The sequence below is a fragment of the Hakea prostrata genome, chromosome 4, assembly GCF_041222555.1.
Source record: "Hakea prostrata isolate BN-2017 chromosome 4, UWA_Hpros_2, whole genome shotgun sequence".
In the NCBI taxonomy this organism is placed as follows: Eukaryota; Viridiplantae; Streptophyta; class Magnoliopsida; order Proteales; family Proteaceae; genus Hakea; species Hakea prostrata.
The window spans coordinates 17,826,283-17,851,021 of NC_142603.1; the positions used below are offsets into that span (position 1 = coordinate 17,826,283).

General features: G+C 39.1%; 1 protein-coding gene and 1 long non-coding RNA gene across 2 annotated transcripts; both read left to right on the forward strand.

The window, feature by feature from the left end:
• Window positions 1-85: 85 nt before the first annotated feature.
• On the forward strand, window positions 86-9,389 carry LOC149018279 (uncharacterized). Its single transcript, XR_016172910.1, has 17 exons — window positions 86-989; window positions 1,305-1,368; window positions 1,454-1,659; window positions 1,770-1,962; window positions 2,740-3,640; window positions 3,795-3,873; window positions 4,115-4,230; window positions 4,709-5,029; window positions 5,209-5,774; window positions 6,075-6,325; window positions 6,494-6,531; window positions 6,617-6,784; window positions 7,278-7,356; window positions 7,594-7,709; window positions 8,204-8,340; window positions 8,472-8,547; window positions 8,723-9,389. It is a non-coding gene; the product is annotated as an uncharacterized LOC149018279 (long non-coding RNA).
• A 13,286-nt stretch (window positions 9,390-22,675) lies between these two features.
• Window positions 22,676-23,773, forward strand: LOC149018280 (uncharacterized). The gene has a single exon (XM_089153871.1). It carries the CDS (start codon window positions 22,676-22,678, stop codon window positions 23,771-23,773), a length of 1,098 nt encoding a protein of 365 aa, XP_089009997.1.
• The last annotated feature ends 966 nt before the right edge of the window (window positions 23,774-24,739 follow it).

Here is a 24,739-nt window from a genome sequence, read left to right on the forward strand (position 1 = left end):
CAGTCATGCATATTATGTGGTCACGGCCCCTCTTTTCTTTTCTTTTTTTTTTTTTTCTTCTCTCTATTGTTGTTTATATGCATGTTGTACATTACTTATTTATGAATTTATCAAGAATTTATGATTTACTTCACAAATCAAATGTGTGCCAATATTTGAAATCTGTGTGTGTGCTACACAAACATCATAGGATATATCTTTGTAGTAAGCTTTGAGAAAATTTAAGATTTGTAGCTCATAGGATTTGACACATTGAAATCCTTGACACATTTGGAAATTGTTGAATGCGAGTCCTTAACAAGATTACCAGATTTGTCTAGCCTTGAAAGGTTGGATTCTCTAAATATTAGAGACTGCAAGAATCTTACCAAGATTCAGGGATTTGACACATTGAAATCCTTGACAGATTTGAAAATAGTTGGGTGTGAATCCTTGGGAATATCAATGGATCTATCAAAGTTGAAAGAGTTGATGGTATTAAGTATTGACGGCTGTAAGTGTCTTACCACGATTCAAAGTGTTGATACGTTGGAATCTTTGAAGATAATTGGAAATGATTCCTTGGAAATATTTCCCGATTTGTCAAACATGAAAAAGTTGACCGAATTAGGTATTGAAGGCTATAAGAATCTTACTGAGATTCAGGGAGTTGACACATTGGAATCCTTGACATATTTGAGCATAATTGGGTGTGAGTCCTTGGAAATATCACCTGATCTTTCTAAATTGAAAAATTTAGAGACACTGATTGCCAAGGACTGCAGGAAGCTGACTGCGATTCAAGGTGGTAATAATCCATTGGGATCTTTGAAGTACTTGGATGTTAGGGGGTGTATATCCTTGGAAGAATTACCAGATTGTGTAAAGTTAGACAAATTGTGGGCACTAAATGGTGTGTACTGCATGGGCCGAACTGAGAATGATCGAATAAAACTCTTGATTGATGGTGGGTGCTCAAAGTTCCATTTGTCATGACAAATTTATTCAAGGTACATTTGCCTCTGTCTCAACAAAATCTGACTTCATCTGCATTTAAATTGATTTGTGTATTCTGTAGATTTTTTTTTTCCCAAATGAGTTCTTCTGTGAAAAACCACTATAGAGAAGTGCACATTAGCATTCCATGAATGGCATTGCTGTTATTTATTTTTTCGTTGTTCAGACTTCAAACTGGCTAATGAATTTGGAATTTAGTTCAATAATGTGTAGTCTTTTCCAGACTCACTCTCTGTTTTTAGTATGACTGGTAGGCAGATTTTAAACCATTTCAATAAGATGATAGTTATGACAGGTGGTTTTGGCAGGACTTATATTGGACCTCAAGTAGAAAATCTCTTGCCTCTCTGTGGAAAATTTGGAGCTGAAGAGGTATAATAAACAGTGCTGAAGTCATTAAAGAAAGAATGACCAGAAAAATCTCATAAAATTGTCAACCTAATGTTACATTTTGCAGGGGAATCAACTGTTATCAATGTTACTATTTAGTTTTCTCTACTACCTGTCTTCTTGCAAGATCCTGCTTTTTTCATTGTTCAAATGAACAACTGTAAAAGGTAGAGAAACCTTGTGGTAAGGTGTGTGACCCGGGTCGAACACCGGATTAGTCAGGGCAAAGCCTTGGAAAACCGAGGTTGGCAACCAAAAAAAATAAAATAAAAGGTAGACTCTTCTCAACACAATTTACTAATTTTTCGTCAAAAAGGAAAAAGAAATCAGTTTGAGATTATTATGGACTCAAATGAGAAGTAACTTCCTTAATGTTCATGTAGGTTTTGAATCAAACTGCCAGGAGAAATAAGAAATAAGAAAGCATTTGGAGTTGGAGTAGGCCTGGAAACTTTATCTTACAAAAATGCACCATAACACGAAGGTAGTGTCAGGTAGCCGAATTGAAGGAAGAAATGACAACAGAAAGAAGAAAAAAAAAAACCGATGAGTTGCTGGATGAATTCTCTAGTCAAGGCAAGTAAAATTAGAGTTATCACTCTCTCTACACAAGTTGTCTAAACAATTATTGATTTCTATGTCATTTGTTGTATATTATGTTCATTTCAAACAATGTGGTTCCAGATTTGACACCCTAAGTAGGTAGAAGACACTAGTTTTCCATGTTATATTTTCGTTCTTTAATAATGATTTTCATTCGTTAGGTTGATTGTGTGTAGGCCTGTGTTTCTGTTTCTTCATTTCAGTATGCTAATAAGAACCGGGGTTTGTAGTAGAAAATATGAATGGAAAAGCCTTTTTTTTGGGTCTGTGGCTTCAAGGGATGATGGAGCAGAGTACGGTTGAAGATATCCTTAACACAGTCCCTTTTTAATATAATGCAACGTCTGGTAGGAAAAAGTCCAGCAGGTTAATTTATAGAACATTTCTCAACTCATTTCAGTCATGCATATTATGTGGTCGCGGCTCCTCTTTTTTCCTTTTTATTTTATTTTATTATTTTATTATTTTATATTTTTTCTATTGTTTGCATGTTGTACATTACTTATTTATGAATGTTTCAAGAATTTATGATCTACTTTACAAATCAAATGTGTGCCAATATTTGAAATTTGTGTGTGTGCTACACAAACATCATAGGATATATCTTTGTAGTAAGCTTTGAGAAAATTTAAGATTTGCAGCTGAAAGGCTTTTTCTCTCTTTCTTTTGGCTTTCGATGATACTATACTTGCTAATTTTTCACCAAAAAGAGATAAATGACATAGGGAAACTTCCTTAGTGTTCATGTAGGTATTGAATCAACTGTCTGGAGAAATAATAAATGACAAAGCACTTGGAGTTGAAGTCTAGAGAACTTTGTCAAACAAAAGTGCACCATAACGTGTAGTTGGAGACTACCAAGTGGTTGAATTGAAGGAAGAAATGATAAAAGAAAGAAAAAGATGAGGAGTTGTAGAATAAAGAAGCCAAATGAAGGAAGAGTTCTCTGAGAAAGAAACTGGATGAAGCAAGAGATGGAAGAAAGCTGCAGAGGCTTTTTATAGTATACATACACAATCACTGGGTTCAGTTAATTTTGTAATGATGAACAATATTTAATTTCTGCATTTCTATTTGTGATCGATGCTTCACTTCACCAACAGGTTAATGAAGTGACTGCTCAACTTGTCGTGTACTCATCAGTCTTATATTATAGGTAATCTTTTATTTTTCAAATGGTACATTTGAGCGGTCTCATAGTTCCACAGATGTGGTTAACAGATATTATAACTACCAACTGCTGGTTGGTGGATGATAAAAGAGGGGAAATATGTGAGAAGAGGCATCGGATGTTTTAAGCAAGTTTTGGTCAGGTTTTGGCAGAGGGCACCATGAGGTGTAGGCGGTGACTGGCACCATCAAAACCAGGTCTATCTTTAGTTTATTGCTGTAATTCGTATTCAAGTAATTCAGATATTAGTCCAATAATTGAATCCTATTAGTATTTTTGTTGTTCTATATGCGCGTTCCTAATAGATGCTATCTTTTTGTTCTTATATTGACTTACTTTTGATTCCTCAGAATGGATTTGTGGAGGCCTCTGTTCTAGTTTCTACATTAGTGTATGTTATTAAAGACAGGATTGGTAGTAGCAAATAAGAATAGCAATGCTTCTACTTTGGTGCGTGGCTTCAACAAATAATGAAGCAGAGTATGGCTGAACAACAATCTGTTCTCACATTTGATTCCCTCTAAATTGTATCTTTATAGCTATCCAAAATGTTGTTGGATGAAATTTTCAATTTCTCAATATTTCTTTTCATGAAAAATGCATTCTGATTACTTTGCAAAATTCTTGGTTACAGAACAAGGATGCTACCAAGGAAATCTGTTCAACTGTAGAGTTGCTCTCCCAGGCTTGACTCACCCTTGCTTTCAGTGAAGGTCAAATTATACACCTTGGATATGATTTTGATGAGTTATACTGGCTACTGAAACTCTGTCAAACCTTTAAATTTCATACTTTTGAGCCATTATAATTTCTTAGACTAATCGTTCTAAAGCACCTAAGATAAATCCAAAGGGTACTTGATTCCCAATGCATGTGATCCATGATTTTTCGTTTGCATAAGCATGGCTTTGTTACATTTAACAATGAATGACTAATTTGGCTTGCGACTTTTAGGTGTGTGGCCAATATGGGGAAGTTGTCTTTTGTAAGGAATGACAAGGTGATTTGAGTTGCAAGACTAGCAAGAGCCTCAACTAAAATGTTGGGCAAAGAGACAGATTGTAAAATAGGTAGGTAATCAAGTTGGGAAATTGAGAGTAACTTGGGCTTTAGTCTCTTGATAGTGCAAGTAATAGTGGGAAATCTATTTTTCAGAGCTCGATGATCATGGTTTGGATTTCAAGCAACTGTTGTTTGTGATTGTTAACTAACTCATGGCCCTTTGTATCACACCATAGTCAACTAAGTTATTGTACATAGCCTGCCTTAATATGTGGCTCCTCTTCTATGCTCTCATCTTCTTTGCTTGCAGGTGCTTTTTCTTTTTGCGTTTATTTGATTTTCTTTACCGAAAACTTTGAGAAGACCTATAGCCCTGTCCGTCTTCAAGGCCAACCCTCTTTGCATCCTTTTCTCTGAGACCTATCACAAGTTAAGAAAGATGATGCTCTCTGGCACTTGTTTTTTTTTTTTTTATTTTTTTTTTTTATATATAACAATGAGAATCTTATTTCCTCTGGCTAACAGATCTGAAGTTTCTTGTAACAGTTTTTTTTATATGGTATGGTCATCAGGAATCACAGATTCCATCAATACCACAAGGACGTCAATTGGTGTTGGATATTGTTCTATCATGCATTTTATTTGGAAGCCATCAACCAACTGAGCAAGATCAAGAACAAGTAGGTGTTCCTAGTTGAACCTATTTTTTTGGTGGTTTTGATTAACAGGATAAATAAGGTTTCTTTTGTCCTTTGTTTCATGTGTTTTTACAGGTTTGCTGCTTTCTTGGCTCTGATGTCTGTTTTGTTTATCACTTGTTACTATATCTGGCACTCGGGATATAAAAAAATGTTTAAACAATCAAAGGTAACTCCTTCTACTATACCTTCTACAGCTTTCTATTGGGTAAAAGCTCGGAATATTCTGCCCCCACTGGTCTTGGTGAAAACCCATCTTGGAATGATTGGTCACCAAGCATCCCTGTACTGAATATTTTTTTTAACCTCAATGGCCTGTAGTGGCTGACCCAACACTTACATTTGTAGGTTAATCCACAGAGTCATTAGAGACTACTGTGTGGTGTTTTTGCTTTGTGAAAGATGGCAGGTGCTTGAATCAAAAGACTGGTTTTGTTAACATGGAGATCTACTTGCAGCCATTGTAGCTGGCTTTTGGAAGCGGTGTTTCAGGATGTGGATGTGGAAAGGTGATCTCTTATGATCCAAAACCAGCTGCCCTAATTTAGCAGATTTCTACCAGAAGCTAGATTACCATGGCCTTACTATCCAAGCTCTATTTTGTTTTATCCATAAAGAAAGTTGAGTAGAAGAGGGACACAGACTGGAATGGATGGAATTAGGATGGAATTAAGATGAATTAGGATGTGGACTGATTTTTTTTCTTCTTTTTCTTCAGCTTAATGAATTTTGATTTAGTTCTATAATGTTTAATCTTTTCCAGACTCACTCTCTGTTTTCAGTATGACTGCTAGACACATATTTTGAACAACTTCAATAAGATGATAGTTATGACAGGTGTTTTTGGCAGGAATTATATGGGACCTCAAGTAGAAACTCTCTTGCCTTTCTGTGGATGATTTGGAGCTGAAGAGGTAAGAGGTTTTACAAACAGTTCTGAACTCATTAAAAAAGAATGACAAGAAAATTCTCATAAAGTTGCCCAGCATATGTTTCATTTTGCAGCGAAATCTACTGTTATCAATATTACCAGTTAGTTTTCTCCTCTACCTGACCTTTTTGCAAGATCCTGTTTTTTTCATTGTTCAAATGAACAACTTTAAAAGATAGACTCTTCTCAACACAATTTACTAATTTTTTGCCAGAAAAGAAAAAGAAATCCGTTTGAGATTTTGGACTTAAATGAGAAGGTAACTTGCTTAATGTTCTTGTAGGTTTTGAATCAACTGCCAGGAGAAATAAGAAATGAGAAAGCACTTGGAGTTGGAGTAACCCGGAGAACTTTATCTAACAAAAATGCACCATAACACGAAGGTAGTGTCAAGTGACCAAATTGAAGGAAGAAATAACAAACAAAAGAAAAATGATGAGTTGCTGGATAAAGAAATGAAATGAATGAAAAGTTGTCCAAAAAGAGAAACTGGATGACGCCACAGATGGAAGAAAACTGCAAAGACTTTTAATAGTATGGTATATGCGATCATAATTTTAAAGATTTACACTACTCATGACTAATAGCTCAATGTATACAATTTATTTTGTTATGATGAACACTATTAATTTTTACATCTCTATGATTACTATTGCAATTTTTGTCTAACTAATTGCGATTGATGCTTCATTTAACCAACAGGTTATTGAAGTGGCTGCACAAGTTGTCCAAGTTATTGAGTAAGTGATAAGGTTGGTTAGATTGAGAGTAACTCGGGCTTTAGTCCCTTTGTAGTGCAAGTAATGGGGGGAATCTTTTTTTCAGGGCTAGATGATAATGATTCTGATTCCAAGCACAACTTCTGATGGTGATTGTTATCACTAACTCATGGCAATTTTTATCACACCAAGACAACTGAGAGCTGTTGTATATAGCCTGCATTGATATATGCCTCCTCTTCCATGCTCTCATCATCTTTACTTTACTTGCAAGGTACTTTTTCTTTTTTCTTTTACCTTTATTTTCCTTTTCAAAAATTTTAGAAGAACCCGTAGCCCTGTCTCTCTCTAAGGCCAACCCTCTTTGCATTCTTTTCTCTATGCCTTAACACAAGTAGAGAGAGATGATGCTCCGTTGGCACTTGGTTTTCTTAACAATGAAAATCTGATTTCCTCTGCTCATAACGTTTATCAGCGAACGAATTCGAAGTTTCTTGTACCAGTTTTCTTGGATATGGTGTGGCCATCGGGAATCATTAGATTCCATCGATGCCATCAGGATCTCAATTGTCATTGGCTATTATCCTATCATGCATTTTATTGGCAAGCCATTAACTGACTGAGCAACATCAAGAACAAGTTGGTGTTCATGGTTGCACCTATTGTTTGGTGGTTTTGATTAACAGAATAAACAAGATTTTCATTTTCTCAATATTTCTTTTCATGAAAAATGCATTGTGATTACTTTGGAAAATTCTTGGTTACAGAGCAAGGATGCTACTAAGGAAATCTATTAAACTGCAGAGTTGCTCTCCCAGGCTTGACTCACCCTTGCTTTCAGTGAAGGTTAAATTATACACCTTGGATATGATTTTGACGAGTTATAGTACTGAAACTCTGTCAAACCTTTAAATTTCATACTTTTGAGCCATCATAATTTCTTAGACTAATCATTCTAAAGCACCTAAGATAAATCCAAAGGGTACTTGATTCCCAATGCATGTGATCCATGATTTTCGGTTTGCATAAACATGACTGTGTTACATGAAATGATGAATTACTTATTTGTTCTGCGAATTTTAGGTGTATGGCCAAACTTGGAAAGTTGTCTTTTGTGAGGAATGACAAGGTGATCTGAGTTTCAAGACCAGAAAGAGCCTCAACTAAAATGTTGGGCAAAGGGACAGATTGTAAAAAAGGTAAGTAATCAAGTTGGGAGATTGAGAGTAACTTGGACTTTAGTCTCTTGATAGTGCAAGTAATAGTGGAAAATCTATTTTTCAGAGCTGGATGATCATGGTTTGGATTTCAAGCAACTGTTGTTTGTGATTGTTAACTAACTCATGGCCCTTTGTATCACACCATAGCCAACTAAGTTATTGTATATAGCCTGCCTTAATATATGGCTCCTCTTCTATGCTCTCATCTTCTTTGCTTGCAGGCGCTTTTTCTTTTTGCGTTTATTTGATTTTCTTCTATAGCCCTGTCCATCTTCAAGGCCAACCCTCTTTGCATCCTTTTCTCTGAGACCTATCACAAGTTAAGAGAGATGATGCCCTGAGCACTTTCTTTTTCTTTTTTTTTTTTATTTTTTATTTTTTTTTATTTTTTTTTATTTTTTTACAATGAGAATCTTATTTCCTCTACTTATAATGTTTATCAGGACTAATGGATCTGAAGTTTCTTGTAACAGTTTTTTGATATGGTATATATGCTCATCAGGAATCACAGATTCCATCAATACCACTAGGACATCAATTGGTGTTGGATATTGTTCTATCATGCATTTTATTGGGAAGCCATCAACCAACTGAGCAAGATCAAGAACAAGTAGGTGTTCCTGGTTGCACCTATTTTTTGGTGGTTTTGATTAACAGAATAAACAAGATTTTTTTAGTTCCTTGTTTCATGTGTTTTACAGGTCTGCTGATTTTTTTACTCTGATCTAAGCTTTTGAACAGGTTCATGTCTGTTTTGGTTATCACTTGTTACTATATCTGGGACTGGAGATATGAAAAACTGTTTAAACAATCAAAGGTAACTCCTGCTACTATACTTTCTACAGCTTTCTATTCGCTAAAGCTCCAAATATTGTGCCCCCACTAGTCTTGATGTAAACCCATCTTGGAATGACTGGTCACCAAGCATCCTTGTACTGAATATTTTTGAACCTCAATGGCTTTAGTGGCTGACCTAGCACTTACATTTGCAGGTTAATCCACAGACATTAGACTATTGTGTGGTGTCTTTGTTATATGAAAGATGGCGGATGCTGGAATCAAAAGACTGATTTTGTTAATCAGGGAGATCTACTTGCAGCCGTGGTAGCTGGCTTTTGGAAGTGGTGTTACAGGACCTGGATGTGGGAAGTCGATCTCTTATGATCCAAAACCAATTGCCCTAATTTAGTGGATTTGCTACCAGAATCTAGATTGCCATGGCCTTATTATCCAGACTCCAGTCTATTTGAGAATACTGACTTCCTTTTGATGCTATGTGTTATTAGATGTGTTGTCTTGGCCTTTTAATAGGGCACCATGCCTGGTTGTATACTCAGAAGTTCCATGCAGTACCTACTTTTCTTAATACAATCTATTTTATTTTATCCAAAAAGAAAGTCGAGTAGATGAGGGACACTGACTGGAATGGATGGAATTATGATAAAATTAAGATGAAAAATAGAAGAGTGAATAGACTTGCAGGTCCACATTCCTACTGAAATCTCACAAGGCAGACTCCTAAGAATCTCACCCAGGTGGTACTGCAATTTTCTCCCAACACACAACTTTACTAGCAAAAATCATGGGTATGGCCTTTTCACATTTTTTGGGCTCACAATACACCCAACTGATTTAGACTCCTCCAAGACTAATTAAAAACCTTGCTAATTGAAAAATTGGCAATAAGCAGCATAAATAAAGTTTGGGAATGAACAGTAATTCAGCTTGAATACAATTATCATAGTCTCCTAGATTCAGCATATTGAAGTGGAGTTAAATGCGATTCTGTTTTCTTTTTGGAGCTTTAATTGGACTTGGGAGAGCTCTGGTTTCAAAATTCTGGTGGTGACAATAGATTGCCTGGTGTGAATTAAAAGATAGCTCCAAGTTTGCTGTTGTGATTATTCAGAACAGTCTCAATCTCAAGAGCCTCTTTGGGATAAAGATTGTTTGTTGTACGGATCGTCTGCAGTGCTATGCAATGCAGCACCATAAACTGACATGTAGAAGGTACCTAATTTAACGGCTGAAATTAAAATGGATTCAATTAAGTTAGAAGACCCTACAGTTGAACCCATCTAACATTTATGTGATTGTAGAGTTAAACCCATTATACACGACCACTTGAGATCGATCAATTTCTCTCTCCTCCCTTTATATCCCCATTAGTACATCCAAGGGAGGTGTTTAGGATTCTGTGACTCTTTGGGCAGAGGAACCATCGGGGTTGTTGTCTCTCACATCCCCTGCCTCCACACTAATTCCTTTTCCAAGGATCTCACTAGGTGTTAGTTGGATATATTCTCTCCTCCCTTTTATGAACATTTTTACCGTGTGGGACTCAAGGTATCCCCCCCCCCCCCAAAAAAAAAAAAAAGGGTCAGTTCTTCATTGTAAAACAGGCAGAATGGGTTAATATGTGATGAATTATTTTCTAATTTTTGAATATTCTACCTTGGTTCTAATAGAGTGCAATTGAATGCATCATTGCAAGTCCAAGGATTATATATTGGGAAGCTTTCAGGATTATTCAAAACAAAGTTTTGATTCACCAAATAATTCGTTGAATCTCTGAATCACAAATTACACCCCCCCCTCAAGGAAGGGAAGAATAGTTCTCTGATACAGAAGGGAGGGGTTGTGTAGCAGAGTCTTAGGTGACAATAGCTTTGTCAGCATGGGTAGCTCTTGAGTCGCCCACGGCAGTATTTGTCAGCATGGGTAGCTCTTCAGGATTGACACGAATACCTTCAGCTGAAACTACATGACCAAGGAATACCACTCTCTTAAGCCAGAAATCACACTTGCTAAACTTAGCGAACAACTTCTTTTCTCGCAACCTTTGCAAAGTGAAACTTAGATGACTCGCATGCTCTTCTTCGCTCTTCGAAAAGATCAAGATGTCATCAATGAAAACAATCACAAACTTATCAAGCACATCGTGAAATACTCGGTTCATGAGGTCCATGAACACCGCAGGAGCATTGGTCAATCCGAAAGGCATGACTCTAAACTCGTAGTGACCATACCGCGTTCGGAAAACTGTCTTGAAGATATCACTAGACTTCACTTTCAATTGGTGATATCCGGACCTTAAGTCAATCTTTGAGAACACAACTGCACCCTTCAACTGATCGAAGAGATCATCAATTCTGGGCAGCGGGTATCTATTCTTGATAGTCAGCTTATTCAACTCACGGTAGTCGATGCACAAGCGCATACTACCGTCTTTCTTCTTGACAAACAAGACCAGAGCTCCCCAAGGTGACACACTAGGCTGTACAAAACCTCTATCAATGAGCTCATTCAACTGATTTTGCAACTCTTTCAACTCAGTAGGAGCCATCCTATACGGAGCTTTAGATACCGGAGCGGCACCAGGGACGAGATCAATAGAAAACTCGACATCCCTGTCTGGAGGCACTCCCGATAGATCATCAGGGAAGACATCAACAAAGTCACAGACAACCCCGACTTCATCGACTCTTTTCTCCACTTTACCCTTGCCTTCGATGAAGCATCATCCACTAGGGCATAGACTTGCATCAGTGCGGACAGCACTTTCTTACAAACCCTTCTCTTTTCCCCCTGAAATTCCAAGACCGGACTTCCACAATTATGGAACTGAATCTTCTTTGAGGAACAAAGGAACACAGCTTTGTGGGCTGTTAACCAATCGATTCCCAAAATAATATCGAAGTCCTTCATGTCAAGAATTACAAAATTGGCTTCCAAGTTCTTCTCACCAATCAACACAGGACATTTAGATAACCCCTTATCTAGTTTCACAAAGGACCAAGAGGTGTACTAATCAATAAACAACTAGACAACTTCTCGGGGATTAGGTTAGTCTTCTTGATGAATGCAGATGACATGAACGAATGAGATGCACCCGTATCAAATAAGACAAATGCAGAAATAGAAGCAACTAACAATGTACCCGAAATCACTTCATGGCTTGGATCCCGCTCAAGACCGGAAATACTGAAAACTCTACCAGAGGGAGGAGCAGGAGCACTCTTCACCACCGGGGCAAAGCATCGGGCGGGCCGCTTCGGACAGGCACGAGCGAAATGACCAGCTTGCTTGCAAGAGAAGCAAACAGATTGCTGGATCCAACAGGGGTGGCTGCAACAGAGGGCTTCTGAACAAAAGGCCTTGCACTTGCACTTGCACTTGCACTTGCACTTGCTGGTGGTCGGTTTCCGCCATACTGTCTAAACTAGCCGGGCTGCTGAAAATCCGTGTTCTGACCTACACTCTTAGGCTGAAAGGTAGGAGTGGGGTAGGGTGTAGGTCTCACAAAACGACGGTCATTACGATCCACCAAACCAGAATTCCTTGATCGCCGGTGGCTTTTGCACACGAGCACTTTCCTTCTCTCGTTTCTTCCAACTTCTTCGAGTTCTGCACCACTTGAGCATAGCTCACTATAGGCTGGACCGTGAGGTAAGCTTTAATGGCAGGGCGCAGTCCTTTGAAGAACTTCTTTGCTTTGGCGAGGTCAACCTTCGGAGAATCTGGAGCAAAGAAATGAAGCTCCTCGAACTTCGTTGGTACTCCAACACGGACGAGAGATCCTTGTGTAAGAATCATGAACTCAGCTTCCTTCGCATCTTTTACCGCCTCGGGAAAGTAATTCATACAAAAAGCCTCTTTGAACAACTCCCAAGTTACAACTCCCGCATGCAAACCTTCCAAAACAGCCGAGTGGAGATCCACCATGCATCAGCTTCTTGTTGCAACTTCTGCTCAAAGCAACAGATCTTCTCGAGCTTCCGAGCATTGCAGATGTCGGAAAGCCTTCTCCAACTCACGAAGCCACTTGTTAGGAAACAAGGGGTCCTTGGTAACTCCGGTGAAAGTGGGTACTTGCATCTTCGTAAAACTCTCCATCAAAGCGAGTATGAGGAGTTCCAGCTAAACCTCCCGCATTCAGATCTGCGGCATGAGGATTCACATTAGCACCAGCTCGGGTCTCATTATGCAGAGTCATGAAACCCACCAACATCTGGTTGAACCGAGCCGCTTGTCGCTGCATCATATTGCCCATAATATTGGCAATATCTCGGAAACTTCCAACATTCGAGGCACCGGGTATCTCATGGGTACCTTGATCAACATTAGGTATCTCACCACCTCCCTGAGGTATTTCACCACCTCCATGAGGTATTTCACCACCTCCTTGACCACTGGATTCACCACGCCCACTTCTCAGAGTAACCATTTTGCAAAACCGAGAACATCAAAATACCGAATTTCGAAGTTTCGACATAAACCACAAGTCCAAATGATTTGAAAACTTAAATCATGCTTAAATATATCCATATAGTCATCAAACAATAATCCATAAGGCAAAAATCACATTTTCCAAAAATTCAACAGCAAAAGAGGTCTCTGTGACCATTGGTCGAGTGATTGGTCGAGTGACCCAGTCGACCAATGAGTCGACCAATACGCATGTAATGCGAAAATTCGCATTATAAGCCTCATTTCCACATTCCAACTTCATTCTAACTTCTTCCAAAGGTGAGAGAGCTCTAGGGAAAGTCTCCAAAGGTTCTCACAAGTGTTCTTGAGGTGATTTGGTGCTTCAGCAACAACACAACAACACACAACCATCACAAACAAGGTAAAACTCTCATTCTTTCTTCCATTTTCATCTTCTCATGCTTGCATTTCAATCAAAACCATGCTTTGCTTGTATCCAATGCTAGAAATCATGCTTAGGAATGCTTAGAAACATATTCCCTAGGTTTTAAACACAATGCCATGCATAGACAACAAGTTTTAACATATTGGTGTTCATCTCGCAACGTTTTCATACAGAAATCGATATCTTTAGAAAAATTCCGTTTTCTCTCAAACCGCTTGAAATTTTCGCACGAGATCAAATGCTACATGCTCAAGATGACATTGTAGATAGATCCATACAATTTGATTTAACCAATTTCAACTTTTCAAAAATCCAATTTTGACCTAAATTGCGAAATCCCCAAACTTCCTTCTTGCTGAATTTTTCGCTTTAATTCAAGTTTTCGATCGATTTTCTTCAAACAAACCTCATAGACATGAAATTCCAAGTATTGCGCACATGCTAGTATGTTCAAATCAAATTTTCCCCAAATTTGAAATTTTCCGAAAAATTACGAAAATACCCTTTTGGCTCAAATCTTAAGGTAGCACTAACTGGAATTGTCTCTTGTTTCTTTCACAGATACACACTATGCAGAGGGGAGGGCGAGGACGAGGTAGAGGTCGTGGTCGCATTGTAGGGGCACTTAGGGGCAGAGGTCAGGTTCCTTCAGAGCCTAGACAGGAGGTTCGGAGACCGCACATGTTTGACACACCTCAGGCCGAGTTCCTGTATGAGGCCTACTTCAGTTACTGTAACATCGAGTTGGGACGTCTACTTTACCTACGCCAGCTCAGAGTCTTTAGGATTCGGCAGAGACTCGACACGTTGCAGTGGACTCATCTCTTCACTGAGGATCTGCCGGTATACCCGGAACTAGTGAGGTTGTTCTTCAGCAACCTTACCTACACAGAGGAGGCTCGAGGTCAAGGACATCCACTTAGACTTGTCCTAAGGAGCAGGGTCTTCCGAACTCAGATTCGCTTCTCCACCCGGGCACCGGCTGAGATCTTGCAGGTTCCTTACTATCCACAAGCTGTGTGTGGATACCGCAGGGGCGGATCCGGACAGCCATCCGATGCCGTACGAGCTTCGCGAGATATGCTCTACGCTATGGGATAGCCGTCGATGCTTTACTCCATGGACCAGCGGACGGATGACGGGTTCTGCACGGATTATCGGTCGCATAGTCGGCCGAAACATTATGCCGAAAGCCGGACATCACCATCGGGTCACAGTGATGGAGGCCTTAGTCATCTACCGCATCTACATGGGCTTCGAGATCGATCTCTCCTACATCATTCAGCAGGTCATGCCGGACTTAGTTCTCGCGGCCTAGCATGCGGAACCTTTGCTACGGAAGGCTACCGACCTTGATCTTCGTGCATTTCGGGGTGAGCTTCAAGGATACACCGGTGGACACCGGTTCACTGTGGATACCCAATCGGGACTCGGACCATTCGTCGATGAGACCGCAGCGAGCCTCGAGAGATCTCCGGTCCGGAGGGTGAGGATGATGAGGAGTCGGAGGATGAGGATCAGGGGTCAGAGGATGAAGGAGAGGATATCGGTCCTGATAGTGATGATCAGGCCGGAGATGATGCAAATATGCACGAGGCTGAGCCAGTGCATCACGAGTTTCCTTCATCACACTTCGAGGTAGGTGGCCCCTCTCATGCAGTTCCAGAGACTTCAGATCTTGGGGCACAGATGAGATCGATGACTTCCATGCTGGAGAGGATGGAGGTCGGACAGAGCAGATGTATGAGAGGATGGAGTCACGACAGGGATAGGATAGAGCATCGGGTGACTCAACTAGCGGAGGAGTTCGAGCATACAGAGATCGAGAGAGGATCACCTAGATAGATCGTACCCTAGGATTTCCATTTATGCAATTCAGATGTAATCGTTGTAAAAACTTTTGAAATTAATGAAGTTCATTTTGTTTCACTTAATTATTGTATATTATGCACCTTTCTTTTCCTTGCATTAGTGACATTTGTTCAAGTATAATTATGGTATGTTATTCGGAAATGTTCGTTATGCCTCAAAGGTTAAGTTTCTAATTCAAGTGTTCTATTATTCACTTCTAAGAGTAGAAGAGTCATTTCAGATCAATGACTCGAGCATGTTCAGTTATTGTCTTTTGTGGTTAGGATCTCCTCGAACCTTGGGCTCGATACCAATCTGTCACATCCTCCCCAGCCGGTACCCTATCCGGCATACCCGAGAGTGTGATCCACAGCCCAAGATCAGGTATCGAGTGATCAGCCTCCCACATAAACAATAACATAATCATGAACAATCATAATAAAAGTGCGGAAGATAAACCATAGATCCAATAAGGAAAGAATGAATCATAAATAAATCAGAATACTAGATATAATCAGAGTGTCAAAACAGATAAGTAAAGTGAGGCAAAAATCCCACTCTACAACCAGCGGAAAAGTAGCTCCTAAAGAGAATAAACTAGACAAAATCTAATCCCAGTAGCAAGTACAATGGGTGACTAAATTGTTCTCCACTTTATAGACAACATCCTTATAAGTGTAAATCTCATAAATGGCACAAGGACGCTTCCACTCAATGGTCGGACTAAGCATCGTACGGAGCATAACCACTCGCGGGATCTTCAATGTAATTGTTGTAACCGCAATCACCTTCCTGGAGATATGCCTCTTCGCCTTGCGCTTCTTCATAGGGACCGTCATAATATTCAGTACCTGCAGAATAGTCTAACAAACATTGTACAATAAAGGAATGAGTTTCAAAGAAACTCAAGAAGGCGATTAAAACCATAATAACATAAATGGCGAGGATTTCAGAACAAACATAAATGCAATATGATATGAGACAAGCAATGAATGAATGAATCTAACTCTATGTATGCTGGTCTCTATTGGCAGACATGCTTTAAGTCATAGCACCGTACTTCTTTAGGAAGGTCTCAATCACTCATCATCAGTTGGTAATGGGTCCGGCATCCCTCGGGACATTCCATGGCTGGGGGTTAAGTCACCACTCTCTCACATCACCATTGGTCTAAGTACCGGCGCATGTCGGGGGTAAAACCTAGCCAAATGCAAGTCTTCTACTTAGTTACATCAAGTCGGATCCAGATACGTCCATTCCTCGTCCCTGACGATCCTTTCCGGTATCCTTCACACTAGAGTCCTCATAGTCCCTGACTACGGACTCATCAACCCTATTGATCATCCACATATGGTAAACGGGAAGCTCTCACGTCCTCTCACGGGTTGGTTACCGGTCTTAAGCGCCCGTGAGCCCAAGTCTAACCATATGCAATCCTACCAATAAATGGCCCCCACAATGTGATTCCTGTCCTCTCACGGGTTGGTTACCGGTCTTGAGCGCCCATGAATCCCCATTGCTACCACGGGTCGTTCGGTCTCAATACCCCTCCGATTAGGGTCTGACATAACAGGACATCCTAGCCAAACACTACTAGACAGTCCTAAATATGTCATCCAACAGTTTAGGAAGGTGTCCAGAGGGCATCTCCGGAAACATCCCATAATATTCCCGTAGTAGTCCAAGGACAGAAGTGTCAAAAGGACACCTCTCCTTCCAAACCATACTTAAGCATACACATGCATCAATTCAGATCATCACATATATGGTAACTTCATATATGGAAAGAAATCAATAATTACAATCACTTTGTATATAATTGGTAAGTAAATCATACATGAATCAATTTAAGCAATGCTACTGTAATCAAGGTTATGCAACAGTAGTATATCGTTGTAAGAATCTAATTAAAGAAACATATCAATGATATTCAAATATAGAAACTAGATTCATGCTATCTATGTAATTAAGGAAATAACCATCCTTACCTTTTATAACTCGCAAAGGAATCCTAAGAAATCAAGTAAGATCTTGGCAAACTTGAGAAGAAGGTCCTAAACAAGTGTATACAACATATTAGGAAAGATCCCTAACAGAAAAGATACCAAAACATCCAACACAGACCAATTCTGGAGTTGTTGTACTCATTGGTCGAGTGGATTGGTCGAGTGGTCCAGTCGACCACTCAGTCGACCAATGCAGACAGTAGCCTATAAAATCAGAGTTTTAAGTTATGAAATCCAAATTTGGTGGTTCAAAAGGTACTAATCAAGGGGTGAACTACATCAGTAGTATTCTAACATATAGGGGACCTCAAAACACTAATCAAATCAAGCCATCAAGATCCAAATTAGGAAACAAAAAGTTACCATAATTAGATCAACCATGGATCTTGATGAATTCAAAATAGAAATCAAAGACAAGAACAATAGGAGAAGGGATCATTGCTTCAGGTAAAGGTATCATGAAAAGCATACTTAGATCTTCAAGGAAATAGGCTTAAAAGCATAAATCTAAATAAGGAAACAAAACCTACCATATATGTAACCATCATGATTCATGAAGAACACATAGTATGGTAGAAGAGAACAACTAGAGATTGATAGATCATGGATCATGAAAAGAAAACACAGCAATTAACTACTAACATGATCAATATAGAAGATCCAAGGAGATCAGAATTCAAATCAGAAGTTTAACAAAGATTAGATCATGGGTTGATCATGATTCCTTCAAAAGCTTGCAATGATCATGGTTAAGATCATTGTTCTAGCCTTTAATCCTTAGGATGATCATGAGAGACAAGTCCAGAGATGTTTGCAACAGAGAATGCAGCATCTCCTCTACTGTCTCAACTCAAAAAGGAAAGAAAATAAGAGATAGAGGAGAAGAAGAGAGTGTAGACATACCTTTTTGATGAAAAGGAAGAGTTTTGACGAAGATCCGTCAAGAAAATCACCAAGGATGCAAGGGAGATGACTTGCAGAGGTCTTTGGTTCGTTCCAAAGAGTTTGGAGGCAGAAAATACGAAGTAGACTCGAGATTGGACTTAAATAGAGCAAGCAAAACCTAATTGCCAAAGACAGCACTCATTGGTCGAGTGGATTGGTCGAGTGGTCCAGTCGACCAATCAGTCGACCAATGCTGACAGCAATTCCAAAACAGGGAATTGGAGACCCAGATGAAATCCAATCCTAAAGGGGTTTTGTACACATGTCAAGTGACTTACCTAATAGGTAGAAATGCCTTCAAACCAAGATAGAGAGCACTCCAAGTCCATCAACTAATCCGATCTTCATCAAGATTCAGTTTCCATAAATAAAACTTCATCATCAACTTTCATGGATTCAAAGCCAGACACCAAGTCCTCCACTGGGATGGCCCAAAGCTGACTTCTTACCTTACTTCGGGTCATCGGACCTACAAATAACAAGGTTTCCGGGTCAAGGTTAGGGCTGGGTTTTACAGGCTGTCTCACAGAGTTTGGGATATTTGATTCAGGCGTAAAAGGTGAACCGAGAAAATGGGTTTGGTTTGGTAAAAGGATAATCAAACAATTCTAACCATTAGATTGCAATTTTCCATGTGGCATCTTAAGAGACTGCATTGCTGTGCACTATAGACGACTTGCACACCAAACCGGTTTTATCCACCTCTTTGATTCTTTATGTTTCTCCTCCATTCCAAGATCTTCCTATGGTGGCCTGGATTCCTTGTCTAGGCTAACCCTCTTGGTTAAGTCTCCCAACTGTTTAGTGGTGTATGAATTAACGTCGTTGACTTCGTAATTTCAATGCTTCTATTGGTTGCTCTTTTTAATGATTTGTAATTTACATACCCCTCCCTCCCCTGCCCCACAAAAAAAAAAAAAAAAATGGCAATAATAAGGATGAAGCCCCACAGAATTGATGCTCCCAACCCAAAACTTAAGTCATTTAATTTACAAATTGTTGTTGAAGACCATCATTACTAGTAAAACTGAGATGCCCATAGAGCATTAGATATATAACCTCTCGTAATTGCCATAGAGTGCATAAAGAATTATATTAGCCTTGTATGATTAAAGATTTTCTTTGAATCAACCTAGATTTTGCCATCTGTGTGGATGATATGGCAAATCTAACTGCATGATCTCTCCCTTTCTATGTGTCATTTTATCCGAGGCGTGATTATGTTATGCTTTCGTTTCCACCTTTTCTACAGTTTTTGATTTACCAGTCACGATATAAGAAGACTGAGATTTTATTCTTAAAATCCTCCACAAAAGCAATTTCCCCATTGAGTCCTAACATTGAGTTGAAGGCCAATCAAGTGATCGACCTCCCTAGATGGGTTGTACCAAACGTCTCATTTCAAACAAGATGTGCAAACTCAATCATAGATCAAATCATCTCTCAAATGGATAGTTTTTTGTATGATAATTGAGGCTTGAGACCTAATGAGATAGCACATCACTTGCAAACGACTTCAAGATATCACAGACAATCTGAATACACCAAATTCAACACTTTTGATCCCTCATAATTAGCATCTCAAACCCCTTTTTAAGTAATCATGCTCATGACAATGTCTATAACAAAGATGGCAAGTTGCTCGACAATGATTTGCAAAATAAATTTTAGAGCCAAAAACTTACATGAAAGAATTATGAATGAAAAAAAATTCAAAAGTCAGTAATGAAAAGAACATCAAATACACAAGAAAACTCGGTTTTCTTTGATTTTCTCCAAATTGGCTTCAATGCCTCATTGTGAGACCATAGAGCCTAGGAATTTCTCAAAGGATACCTCAAACAATTCATCTCCAAATTGAGCTTCATTTGATAGCTCAGAGGTCATAAAAAGCTTCTGCTATGTCGGTCAAGTGGTTTATTCTGCCCGAGCTGCACTTCCAGCATATCAACATATACCTCGATGAGTAGTTTGATATTTTTGTAGAAATTCTTGTCACTGCTCTTGGATATGTTGCTCCAATGTTGTACAAATTGAATTGCATCACCCATTAATTGTAACTTTTTCAGTTTGTGGTGAAGGCAGTATGCTTCTTGTCTTCAAGCTTCATCAGAATTTGGTTATATCTTGAGTTAAGCGTCCGTAAAGCTCAATACCTCGTGACCCATTATGGCATCAATGAGCAGATTGATCCAAGGCAAACAATAACAAGCCTTGGGGTAGGCCTTATTTAGATCAGTTTTGTCCATGGACATCCTCCATTCACAACATTCACCTATTAGATCGGACACTCAATTGGTTTGATGAATACGGACAAGTCTAGTTTATCGACCTCTTTTCTTATTGTCGTATACTTTTTGGTCAAGAAATTCTGACATTGTTAAATGACCAGATTGTCTCATCAATCCAAAGGCTATGTTCTGCCCTTTGTCGATCAATTCCAAGTGTATCTTTTGCAAACCATGGGAACACATCACCATTCTACTGTAGGAACTCTTTAGCTTCATCTTCATGCTTGCTCCAATCATAGTTCTCCTAGCTGTGTCCTCAAAACACAGTTGTATTGTTTCCAACTTTTTCACTGGTTCCCTTCTCCGCATATGTCTTTGTGCCAATCATCTTGGATCTCGATTATCATGGTAACCCTCGAACTTGGTCTCCTCAAGTGCTTCTTCGTAAAATTGGCATAGCACTATCAAAATGACTTATGATTCAAGTGACATTCACCAACTCCGTTCTTTGTGGAAAACTTAGTTTTCATGTGTTTGGGGGAGTCCAAGATGCCAAGGATTGGTCTTTACATTAGAAGCAGAAGGGAGTGATCGACCATGAAAGTTGACTAATTTAGTGCCATCCAAGAGGTTGAGCGGTATAGTGCCTTTGACAACTGTCGAGGATTTAGTAAATCCATAGCGATAAGTCTCATCTAGCACTATGACACTATCATCGAACCCTAACTGTCAAAAACCTCGTAGTATATAAGGTTGACAAAAGAAAGCATCAATCAACACCTAGTGTATCTCCCTATTTTCCAAGTTCACTTTGACAATTGGGGCATCATCATGTGGAGTCTGTGCAATAGCAAGATCCTTGCCCGTGAATGTTACTGGATCTGGGTACATCTCACTCCATTTCTTTGATGTGCCTAATCACCTCCAACAAACCTTGCATTCCAGTTTCATTTTCGAACTAGGTCTTGCGAAGGCCTCCCGAGCACCATAGAAATGGGGATTTGGCTTCTGTCACTTTCCCATGATTGCTCCTCTTGGGATCGGGATGGCATCAAACCAATCTTTCTTTGCAATCTCCTTATTTCTTCTCTTATGGGTGATCAACCTTAAGGTCGGTTTGCTCTCTTAGCATATCTCCTGAGAAGAAGATTGGTGAGTTTCCAAGATCGAAGAAGATTTGAACCAAAAGCAACAATCATTGATCAATTTTGAAAAAGATAGGAAATAGAAACTAGCTGAAACAGAATTTCTGATATATTTAGCAGCAAATTTACAAAAGGTATTACAAGATTCATACATCCAAGTAATAGATTATCAAACTGAAGAGGAAAGGAAGAAAGCACTACCCTTGCCTCAACTGAACTGCGTTTCAAAAACAAGAGAAAAAGATCCTCAGTGAAGCAGCAAGCAAAACAATAACAACAAACCCAGCCTTATCCCAACTTAATGGGATTTAGGGAGAACGGCGGTCTAGAACAAAAAGGGAGAAAAAGACACATGAAATAGAAAACAAGAAAATGACAAAAGAAAGAAGACAAGGAATACAGACAAAAGAAAGACGAAAATTAGGAGAAAAAGCGAAGCCTAGAAAGTCAGGAGAATTGTAGTTGCATGGATCTTCCTTTCTGGGAGAATTGCAGTTACATTGATCTTCCTTACAAGCAAGCATAAAACCAAACAAAATATATGAGTAGTCTAAACTAAATTTGGTTAGTTGGAGTCAACTTACATCCAGAAGTTCTTATCCTTCCATATAATAAGCCAAACATGCAATAACTAAGAAGTGTCTCAATGCATGAGGCTCCCACTACTGCATGATCTAGAACTTGAAAGGACATAAAACCTTCTCCACCGGAAAGGCTGTTTAATTAGGGGAGTGGGATAGCCACGTGTACAAAATATTGTATTATATATTGAGTTGTTTTTCATCATTTTAGAAAAGTGAATAATATACTTCATTTGTCTTTTATGGTATCAGGCCTTCACATGTCCTATACCTTTTTTGTCTGCCTTTTTCCGTTTCTTGCTTTTTCATTTTTTGGCTTAGAAAGCTCTGTTCGCCGGATGCTCTGTTCTTGAAGCTTCCATGGCTACCTTGGTTTTCTTTTAGGGAAGTGGTTAAGTCCTCCTCAGATAACTACTTTCACCGGAGTTTTTGTTCTTGGAGGTTTTATTAGCGAAGCGTCTTCCTCCAGATACCTGATTTCGCCGGACGATCTGTTCTTGACGATTTGGCGATCTATTCATGAAGCTTTCATGGCTAACTTAGCTTCCTCCTCTGCAACAGCTTTGGTTTTTCCTGTTTCTGCTGTTCCTTTGTTCCCTTATCCGACTAATCTGAATGTTACAAACTTTGTAACCCTCCGTTTAACATCTGAGAATTATCTTTTGTGGCAAACTCAGTTTTTGTCTTTGGTTGAGAGTCAAGATCTGTTGGACTTTCTTACCGGCGATTGCTCTGCTCCCGCAAAAATTCTCATATCTGATGTTGGTGTTGAAACACCTAATCCAACTTATCATTCTTGGTTGAAGACTGATCGATTAGTGAAAGCCTGGCTTACTGGCACTCTTTTAGAAGGTGTTCTACGGCTTGCATATGGCATTCAATCATCTGCAGATTTGTGGCTCATATTATCTGATGCTTTTTCTCAATCTTCTGAAGCACATGAGTTTGAATTGTTGTCTCGGTTGCATTTTATGAAGAAGAAAGAGACACAATCTTTGAGTGATTTCTTGCTTCTGTTTAAAACTCTCTGTGATCAGCTTGCAGCGATTGGCAAACCGATTGAAGATTCACGAAAAGTTTTTCTACTTCTCAATAATTTGGGATCTGCGTATGAAAGCTTTGCGACGACGATGTTGAAGCCACCAGTCCCGTGTTATAATGATTTAATTCCGTTGCTGCACAGTCATGATCTGAGAAACAGAGGTAATTCGTTTGTTTCACCTACTCCGAATCTTGCATTTTTTGGATCTCAAACTAGTAGTCAAGGAGGTCGTACTGTTTATCGTAGTGGCCGGTATGGTTCTTATGGCCTGAATAACTATCGTGGTGGTCGGAGTGGATCCTTTTTTTCACAGAATCATGGATTTGTTCCCTCTGCTAAAGCCTTTGGTTCTGTGCATAATTTTCAAGAAAACAAAGAGAATAATTCTTTTGGTTTTCCTTCTACATCATCTCTATGTTGTCAGATGTGCAAGAAAATTGGCCATGATGCTTTGAAATGCTGGGGTCGATATGATCATTGTTATCAGTCTGCTGAGATTCCGAAAGCATTGGCTGCAATTCAGCTTAATTCTTCTTCTTCTTCAGCTTGTTGTCAGATCTGTAAGAAATGGGACATGATGCTTTAACTTGCTGGGGCAGATATGATCATAGTTATTAGTATGAAGAAATTCCGAAAGCATTGGCTGCAATTCAGCTTCATTCTTCTTCTGGTTGGCTTCTTGATTCAGGGGCTTCTGATCATGTTACAGATTCTCCAGGTAAGCTTTCTATTGTTGTTCCCTTTAAAGGATCTTCTTCATTGATGATTGGTAATGGTGATTATTTGCGCATCACTCATATTGGTTCTAGGATCATATCTAATGGTAGTCATTCTCTTCCAATAATGGATGTTCTTGTGGTGCCTTCAATCAAACGTAATTTGATATCTGTTTCTAAACTTAATTCTGATCTTGGTTGTGTTCTGGAGTTCACTAACAGTAGTTTTCTTGTTAAGGATCACACCAAGCAAACAGTTCTGGCATTGGGGACTAAGAAGGATGCATTGTATGTGTTTGATTTGAACACTGATAGTTCTGGTAGTGTTGCCAATGTTGGTTTTGGTTCTGTTTTATTTTCTTCTAGGCAAACTATGGCTTCTGAGAGGATTTGGCACTTGAGATTGGGCCATCCTTATTCTGCTGTCACTTGTTTTTTGCGTTCTCATGGTTTAATTCAATTTGGTTGTAAGTCAAAGATTGGGAGTGTTAAGACAGGGACTGTTGATAATGTTTGTGATAGTTGCCAATTTAGTAAAAGCATACACCTACCTTACAATTCTTCATTCACACGTGCTTGTGCTCCTTTGGAACGAATTCACTGTGATTTGTGGGGGAATTCTCCAGTTGTGAGTGTGTAGAAATCCAAGTACTTTGCATTATTTGTTGATGATTATTCACGTTTTACTTGGCTCTATCCACTTAAAAAAAATCGGATTTCTATCATGTTCTTCTGCGTTTTCAGTCTCTTGTAGAGCGGCAGTTTGACTCTAAAATAAAGATTTTACAAAGTGATGGTGGTGGTGAATTTGGGCTTACTGCATTTCAGTCTCACTT